Genomic DNA, 10000 nt, shown 5'->3' on the forward strand with positions numbered 1-10000 from the left:
CATACAGTCCCTGGAATCTGCTTTGCTGAGACCCAACCAAGCCCAAAGGGGAATACGATACCAAATGATGCCTTCAGAAAGACTTTTCTATGTATCAGAGCTCCACACACATGCAGCTGCATGCCATGCTGTCCTCAAAAACAAGTGCGCCATACCGGCGCGAAAATGAGGCTCTGACTATGATTAGGGAAAGCCCCTAAAGAATAAGGTGTCTAAAACAGTGCCTGCCGATATAATCATATCAAAATACCCAGAATAAATGATTCCTCAAGGCTAAATATGTGTTAATAATGAATCGATTTAGCCCAGAAAAAGTCTACAGTCTTAATAAGCCCTTGTGAAGCCCTTATTTACTATCTTAATAAACATGGCTTACCGGATCCCATAGGGAAAATGACAGCTTCCAGCATTACATCGTCTTGTTAGAATGTGTCATACCTCAAGCAGTAAGAGACTGCACACTGTTCCCCCAACTGAAGTTAATTGCTCTCAACAGTCCTGTGTGGAACAGCCATGGATTTTAGTTACGGTGCTAAAATCATTTTCCTCATACAAACAGAAATCTTCATCTCTTTTCTGTTTCTGAGTAAATAGTACATACCAGCACTATTTTAAAATAACAAACTCTTGATTGAATAATAAAAAACTACAGTTTAAACACTAAAAAACTCTAAGCCATCTCCGTGGAGATGTTGCCTGTACAACGGCAAAGAGAATGACTGGGGTAGGCGGAGCCTAGGAGGGATCATGTGACCAGCTTTGCTGGGCTCTTTGCCATTTCCTGTTGGGGAAGAGAATATCCCACAAGTAAGGATGACGCCGTGGACCGGACACACCTATGTTGGAGAAACATTTTTTGAGTTTACTATCCCTTTAACACTATCTGGGGCATCACAAGACAAAATCTTGCATTTATACACCTTTACATCTTGACTTGAGAAACATATACGTTGCTTTGGGTTTCAGTAACACGTATAAGGGGGAACTACGAATTCTCTCCTCCCATCACCACCACCTTTTTTCAACCAGGTCACAAATGATTTCTCTACATTTTACCAATAGATCTATTCATACTAAAGCTCACTATGTTAAAACCGAGCTTCAAATTATTTTACTTTAATATAGTCCCCAGACAAGAAATTAGAACTGCAACCTCCCTTCCAACATGTTGTCTCCACTACTTTTCTTGAGGTGAAACAGTTTTGTGGTGCTCTTTGCATTACTGCTTCAGATGGTCTCCTGCCTTACGTAGCTTTACGCACTTTTTGAAAGTGTATAAACTTGCATTAATTACACTGTTTTATTGTACTTGTATTTAGTAAGTATATGGAAATACCATGTATTTGTGTCAACAATTTTTTGAATACTCAACATTACAGAACATACCCTAGCCTTACAATTCGATAAAACAGAAATGGTTCCATGGACCAGCATTTATTACTGTATAATCTCTCTTGAAATTACATACATATATACCTTGAGATGCTGCACTAAAAGCTGTTTCTGCATGTACGCCAGCTGACACTCTGGGCATTTGAACACACTCACAAGCAGTGTGTTTGTGTTCTGGTAGAAATGCTGGTGTAGGAGTCTTTTCTTATTGAAGACAGTCTCACAGGAACACTTGTAGATTATTCTGGAAAATCCAAGTGAAGAACATATTAGGAAGCAAAGGCAAATAAAAACAAAAAACTCACACCTTCACTACACTATCACAAGTACCTTTATTAAACCAAAAATTAAAGATACATTTCTGAGGAAAGGAGGCAGCAAATGCTTAAGAGGAAAATGCAGGACGTTAACAAGTTCTCTCTCAGCAGAACAGAGTTTTAAGTAAAAGGGAAAAAAAAAAAAAGTTAACTAAATGTGGACACCACACAAAAGATTCTAGCAATTGGCTTTCACTTACTGTGCATTCCGATGGCTGGCGGTGGGGTGCTGGGCCATGATGTGAGCAGTTGTACTCTCTGTGTTCTTGAACGCCATTGGGCAAAAGGAGCATTTGTGAAAGACCTCACAGTGCTTGTCCTGGATATGGGTTTTCAACAATCCCAGCGACATGAACACTACCCCACAGTGAATACACCTAATGAAATATTACAAAAGGAGCTTATAAGAACACTGTTCTCTGCTACTACAGAATGAAACTAGGTAAGCTTTCTGATTGCTTAAGATTTATGTATGGATATATGGCTTTCTTATCGGTTTGAGATATACATACGTGCAGTGTACATTGAACGGAATGTACGTATATGTGTTACCAGTTTGATAAAAAGAAATATTGCAGCTAGAGAAAAAAAAAAACACATTTCTTGAACATCTGAGTGTGTGCGTTTTTTTTATATTCACTTATAGACTCTCTCAAATTATGTGCTAAGGAATATATGAACAAAACCTTAAAAGGTTTACGATTTTATATAAAGTTCTTCAAACTTAATGAATCACCTGCAAGACAGGGAAAAGAGCCAAGCAAGAGAAGGTCAGAGATGAATGGAGAGAGAGAAAAATAAGAAAGGTCTGAGCATGAATTTTGAAACAAACCCATAGAAGAAAGGAGGATCAATAGACCAATATATGCCTATAGCTTCTCCCACCTGAATGCAACCTTGCGTGTGTAGTGTAGACAATTTTCTTTGACATGGGTCTGAAAATAGGCAGATCTACAGAGAACTCCACACTCTGGGCAGCAGTATGGAGACTTGTGTGTGTGGATGCGCTGGTGAGCTCCATAGCTGCACTTATTAGGAAGCATCATCTGGCACACCTGGCAGGTCTACAAGGACGACAGAAAAGAGATTTTGTAAAGAGAAAACACATATATACCTAATAAACTGGTACAAAAAAAGGGGTAATGCAAAAAACATAGCAACAGTTGGAGCTCCTAATACACAGGGAAAGAGCATCTCCCAACAAAAGAGAATAAAGATAAAAGGCAACAGAGAACTGTGTTTGGCTTGTAAGAAATAGATAATGGTACTGTGAAATGTTTTTCACTTTAAAGTGTTCTCAATGATTAAATTTTACCTTATGGAGTGTGTTAAACTGTTTGCAAATAGTTACTTTGCCATTTGCTTTTGCCTTTTGAAATCATCACCTATACTGAAAACAAATATGTTTCTATGTTCAGGAGATGGCAGCATAAATTAACCTTCCAGCTAGGGGTGGGTAAAGACAAATAGCCGGTTTTGCTCACTGAACTCCATGAGCCTTAACTACCATTTAAATACATAGTACACCCTGGGGCCTATTTAAACAAAGGTCTGTCGCTGAATGCGGAGAGCAATACGCCTCCCCCTGCAGATTCACGGCCGGGGGTGTCAATTAACCCGATCGGGTTAAATTGCGGCGATGTCCGTCCAGGTTATAGAATTTAGACCACTGCTTCATAACTGGTATTTCTGGCGAGCCTGAAGGCTCGCCAGAAACACGGGACTTCAGCTTGATAGATATGCCCCTCAGTGTAAATTAAAAAAAAGCAGCTCCGGCCCACTTAAAAAGCACATCCTTGAGAACCTTTGATGACCGTTTTAATGATAAAAAATATATATTTCAAATACAATAATAAACATGAAGGAACACAATGCTGTACATTTAATAGTCTGCATTAAGTATAATAAGTCATTTTAGACACATTGAAAGGAAACAAAATTTAAAAAAGTACAGTGTCCCTTTTAAAGGTATATGAAACTAAAAAAAAAAAAATAATTTCATGATTCAGATAGAGCATACAATTTTAAAAAAAACTAATTTGCTTCATTCTCTTGGAATCCGTTGCAGAAAAGCATATCATGATATGGCTTGGGAGCTAGTTGCTGATCGGGGGCTGAACTTGGATGCCCATTTTAATTGGCTTACAAGTGTGTTCAGCTAGCTCCCAGGAATGCATGAAGCTTATGCAATAAAAGATACCAGAGAATAAAGTAAAATTGATTACAAAAGTAAATTAGAAAGTTGTTTAACCCCTTAAGGACCGACGACGCATGTCCTCAAAAAAAAAAAATACAGTTAACGACTGAGGATATATGGCGTAGGTCTTGGAAAGCGGTGGAAGCGATCCTGATCGCTTCCAGACGCTTTCCGGTTATTGCAGTGATGCCTCGATATTGAGACATCCTCCAATAAAAAAATTTTCTCATCTGATGCAGAGAGAGCCACTCTGTGGCCCTCTCTGCACAGGACATCGATGGCCGCAATCGTTGGTGGGTGGGAGCCGATGTAGGAGGTGGGTGGCCATCGATGGGTTCCTGCTGCAAGAAGGGGACGGGGTCGCACACGGACGCTCGCGTGTGCACGGGAGGCGGTACCCAAGATGGCTCCCAATAAGACTTTCTGTCAGTACTTAAGATGGCGGGGACAATTGTGTGTGTGTGGGGGGGAAAGAGCGCTGTTTGGGAGGGATCAGGGGGTATGATGTGTCAGGTGGGAGGCTGATCTCTACACTAAAGCTAAAATTTACCCTGCAAGCTCCCTACAAGCTACCTAATTAACCCCTGCACTGCTGAGCATTATACATGTGTGATGCGCAGCGGCATTTAGCTGCCTTCAAATTACCAAAAAGCAACGCCAAAGCCATATATGTCTGCTATTCCTGAACAAAGGGGATCCCAGAGAAGCATTTACAACAATTTATGCCATAATTGCACAAGTTGTTTGTAAATAATTTCAGTGAGAAACCTAAAGTTTTTTCAAAAATTTGTGAATAAGTGAACGATTTTTTTTATTTGATCGCATTTGGCGGTGAAATGGTGGCCTGAAATATACCAAAATGGGCCTAGATCAATACTTTGGGATGTTCTATACATGTCAAGGGGTATTCAGGGATTCCTGAAAGATATCAGTGTTCCAATGTAACTAGCGCTAATTTTGGAAAAAAAAGTGCTACTTTTATTTATTGCCCTATAACTTGCAAAAAAAGCAGAGAGCATGTAAACATTGGGTATTTCTAAACTCAGAATTTAGAAACTATTTAGCATGGGTGTTTTTTAGTGGTTGTAGATGTGTAACAGATTTTGGGGGTCAAAGTTAAAAAAAAAAAAGGAAATTTATGCTTACCTGATAAATTGATTTCTTCTACGATACGACGAATCCACAGATTTCATCCTTACTTGTGGGATATTAACCTCCTGCTAACAGGAAGTGGCAAAGAGCACCACAGCAGAGATGTGCAGATATATATATATATATATATATATATATATATATATATCCTCCCTTCCCTCCACCCCCAGTCATTCGACCGAAGGTTTATGGAAGAGAAAGGAAAAGCTAAAGGTGCAGAGGTGACTGAAGTTGTAAAAATAAAATATTATCTGTCTTAAAATGACAGGGAGAGCCGTGGACTCGTCGTATCGTAGAAGAAATGAATTTATCAGGTAAGCATAAATTTCCTTTTCTTCTACAAGATACGACGAGTCCACAGATTTCATCCTTACTTGTGGGATACAATACCATAGGCTACAGGACACGGATGAAATGGGAGGGACAAGACAGAGACCTAAACGGAAGGCACCACTGCCTGTCTCCCAAAACATCCTCAGAAGAAGCAAAAGTATCAAATTTGTAAAATTTGGAAAAAGTATGAAGAGACGACCAAGTCGCAGCCTTGCAAATCTGTTCAACAGAAGCATTGTTTTTAAAGGCCCATGTGGAAGCCACAGCCCTAGTAGCATGAGCCGTAATTCTTTCAGGAGGCTGCTGTCCAGCAGTCTCATATGCCAGGCGGATGATACTCCTCAGCCAAAAAGAAAGAGGTAGCCGTCGCTTTCTGACCCCTACGCTTTCCAGAATAAACAATGAATAATCAAGATGATTGATGGAAATCCTTGGTTGCCTGTAAGTAAAACTTCAACGCACGGACCATGTCCAGGTTATGTAACAGACGCTCCTTCTTAGAAGAAGGATTAGGACACAAGGAAGGAACAACAATTTCCTGATTAATATTCTTATTTGAAACAACCTTAGGAAGAAATCCCGGTTTGGTACGTAAAACCACCTTATCAGAATGAAATATAAGATAAGGCGAATCACATTGTAACGCTGAAAGCTCAGAAACTCTTCGAGCAGATGAAATAGCAACCAAAAACAGAACTTTCCAAGATGATAACTTAATATCTATGGAATGCATGGGTTCAAACGGAACCGCTTGAAGAACTCGAATAACTAAATTCAAACTCCAGGGAGGAGTAATTGGTCTAAATACAGGCTTAATTCTGGTTAGAGCCTGACAAAAAGACTGAACATCTGGCACATCTGCCAAGCGTTTGTGAAGAAAAATTGACAAAGCAGAAATCTGTCCCTTTAAGGAACTTGCTGATAACCCTTTCTCCAATCCTTGGAGAAAAGACAGAATCCTGGGAATCCTAACTTTACTCCATGAGTAACCCTTGGATTCAAACCAATAAAGATATTTACGCCATATATTATGATAGATTTTTCTAGTGACAGGCTTATGAGCCTGTATCAAAGTATCGATGACCGAATCAGAGAATCCCTGCTTAGATAAAATCAAGCGTTCAATATTCCAAGCAGTCAGCTGCAGAGAATTTAGATTTGGATGTTGGAAAGGTCCTTGAATGAGAAGGTCCTGTCTCAAAGGAAGTTTCCACGGTGGCAGAGAGGACATGTCCAATAGATCCGCATACCAAGTCCTGCGTGGCCAGGATTATTCAAGCTCTCTCCTGTTTGATCCGAGCAATCACGTGTGGAAGGAGAGGAAACGGTGGAAACACATAAGCTAGGCTGAACGACCAAGGCACTGCCAAGGCATCTATCAGTTCGGCCTGAGGATCCCTCGACCTGGATCCGTAACGTGGAAGCTCGGCATTCTGACGAGATGCCATCAGATCTAATTTTGGTCTGCCCCATTGGCGAATCAATGAGGCAAACACCTCCGGATGGAGTTCCCACTCCCACGGATGAAAAGTGTCGACTTAGAAAATTCTCTACTCCTGGGATGTAGATTGCAGATAGATAGCAAGAGTGGGCCTCCGCCCATCGGATTATCTTTGATACTTCTATCATCGCTAAGGAACTCCTTGTTCCCCCCTGATGATTGATATACTCCACAGTCGTGATATTGTCTGACTGGAATCTGATGAATTTGGCTGAAGCCAACTGAGGCCACGCCTGAAGCGCATTGAATATTGCTCTCAGTTTCAGAATATTGATTGGAAGTAGAGACTCCACCCGAGTCCAAACACCCTGAGCCTTCAGGGAATTCCAGACTGCACCCCAGCCCAGAAGACTGGCGTCCGTTGTCACTATCACCCACGAGGGTCTGTGGAAACATGTCCCCTGGGACAGATGATCCGGCGACAACCACCAAAGAAGAGAGTCTCTGGTCTCTTGATCCAGATTTATCCGAGGATATAAATTTGCATAGTCCCCATTCCACTGTACGAGCATGCACCGCTGCAGTGGTCTGAGATGAAAGCGAGCAAACGGAATGTCCATTGCCGCTACCATTAATCCAATGACCTCCATACACTGAGCCACTGATGGCCGAGGAATGGACTGAAGTGCTCGGCAAGTATTTAGAATCTTTGTTTTTCATTTCTACCGAGTCTATCAGAGTTCCCAAGAAGGGAACCCTTGTCCGTGGAACTAGTGAACTCTTTTCTATGTTCCAACCATGAGTTCTCAGGAAAGACAACACTATGTCCGTGTGAGATTTTGTCAGTTGATGCCTAAATCAGAATATCGTCCAGATAAGGCGCCACTGCTATGCCCCGCGGTCTGAGAACCGCTAGAAGAGACCCTAAAACCTTTGTGAAGATTCTGAGTGCTGTGGCCAACCTTAAGGGAAGAGCCACGAACTGATAATGTTTGTCCAGGAAGGCAAACCTTAGGAACTGATGATAATCCTTGTGAATTATTGACCCTCCTGGATCATTGGTAAGATTGTTCGTATAGTCTCCATCTTGAACGATGGGACTCTGAGAAACTTGTTTAGACACTTGAGATCTAAAATGGGTCTGAAGTTTCCTTCTTTTTTGGGAACCACAAAATGATTTGAGTAAAACCCCTGTCCCTGTTCCAGTTTTGGAACGGGACAAATTACTCCCATGGTAGAGGTCTTCTACACAGCGTAAGAACGCCTCTTTTTATTTGGTCTACAGACAATCATGAAAGATGAAATCTCCCTATTGGGAGAAGATCCTTGAATTCCAGTTGATACCCGTGGGTCACGATTTCCAATGCCCATGGGAACATCTCTTGCCCAAGCCTGGGCAAAGAAAGAAAGTCTGCCCCCTACCAGATCCAGTCCCGGATCGGGGGCCGTCCCTTCATGCTGTCTTTGTAGCAGCAGTGGGCTTCTTGGATTGTTTACCTTTATACCAAGTCTGGTTGGGTCTCCAGACGGACTTGGATTGAGCAAAATTCCCTTCCTGCTTTGTGGAAGAAGAAGAAGCAGCAGAGGGTATTCCTTTAAAATTCCAAAAGGAACAAAAATTATTTTGTTTACCCCTCATCTTAACAGACTTATCTTGAGGTAGGGCGTGGCCTTTACCTCCAGTAATGTCAGAAATAATTTCTTTCAGCTCAGGCCCGAATAGGGTCTTTACCCTTGAAAGGAATAGCTAAAAGTTTAGACTTTGATGACACATCAGTAGACCACGATTTGAGCCATAACGCTCTACGCGCCAAAATGGCAAATCCTGCATTTTTCGCCGCCAATTTAGCAATTTGAAAAGCGGCATCTGTAATAAAAGAATTAGCTAGCTTGAGAGCCTTAATTCTATCCAAAATATCCTCTAATGGGGTCTCAACCTTCAGAGACTCTTCTAGAGCATCAAACCAAAAAGCTGCTGCAGTAGTAACTGGAAAAATTCAGGCTGTAAGGTTGTAAAAGAAAACCCTGATGAATAAATAATTTCTTTAGAAGACCCTCTAACTTCTTATCCATAGGGTCTTTGAAAGCACAACTGTCCACAATAGGTATAGTTGTATGCTTAGCCAGGGTAGATATAGCTCCCTCCACCTTAGGGACCGACTGCCAAGAGTCCCGAATGGTGACTGATATGGGAAACATTTTCTTAAAGGGACAGTCAAGTCCAAAAAAAAAAAAACCTCATTTTTCAAATAGGGCATGTAATTTTAAACAACTTTCCAATTTACTTTATTCAGCTTTGTTCTGCTGGTATTCTAGTTGAAAGCAAACCTAGGGAGGCACATATGATAATTTCTAAGCCCTTGAAGGCCGCCTCTATTTTATTTACTTTTCACAGCAGGGGAGAGCAAGGTCATGTAGGCCATATAGATAGCATTGTGATCACGCTAGTGGCAGACACTGCACTAATTGGCTAAAATGCAACTATATGCAAAATAACTAAAAGTCATGTGATTAGGGGTGGTCAGAAGATGCTTAGATACAAGTTAGTCACAGAAGTAAAAAGTCTATTAACAGTGCTGGTTTTGCAAAAAACTGGGGAATGGGTAATAAAAGGGATTATCTATCTTTTTAAACAACAAAAATTCTGGTGTTGACTGTCCCTTTAAAATTAGGAGGAGGAGAGAACGGTATACCTGGTCTATCCCATTCCTTTTTTACAATTTCCGAAATTCTTTTAGGAACCGGAAAAACATCAGTGTAAGTAGGCACCTCTAGATATTTGTCCATCTTACACAATTTCTCTGGTGGTATCACAATAGGGTCACAATCATCCAAAGTCGCTAAAACCTCCCGAAGTAAAAGACAGAGGTGTTCCAGCTTAAATTTAAAGGACATGACGTCCGAATCTGTCTGAGATAATATCTTTCCTGAATCTGAAAGTTCTCCCTCAGACAGCAATTCCCTGACCCCCAACTCAGAGCACTGTGAGGGTACGTCGGAAATAGCCAATAAGGCATCAGAGGATTCAGTATTTACATTAATACCTTACCTACTGCGTTTACCCTGTAACACTGGGAATTTAGATAATACCTCTGTAAGGGTAGTTGACATAACTGCAGCCATCTCCTGCAGAGTAAAAGAATTAGACGCACTAGAGGTACTTGGCGT

The 10000-nt window shown here is 41.1% G+C and overlaps 1 protein-coding gene across 1 annotated transcript in view; it reads right to left on the reverse strand.

Annotated features, from left to right (window-relative positions):
• The window catches only part of ZNF592 (zinc finger protein 592), a gene marked incomplete in the record, with an annotated part of 184163 nt that overhangs the window by 123130 nt on the left and 51033 nt on the right, over window positions 1-10000 (reverse strand). The window contains 3 exon segments of the mRNA XM_053717265.1: window positions 1477-1636; window positions 1910-2086; window positions 2595-2773. Of these exon segments, the coding sequence (XP_053573240.1) occupies window positions 1477-1636; window positions 1910-2086; window positions 2595-2773 (516 nt within the window).

The sequence above is a fragment of the Bombina bombina genome, chromosome 6 (assembly GCF_027579735.1).
Source record: "Bombina bombina isolate aBomBom1 chromosome 6, aBomBom1.pri, whole genome shotgun sequence".
NCBI classification, from domain to species: Eukaryota; Metazoa; Chordata; class Amphibia; order Anura; family Bombinatoridae; genus Bombina; species Bombina bombina.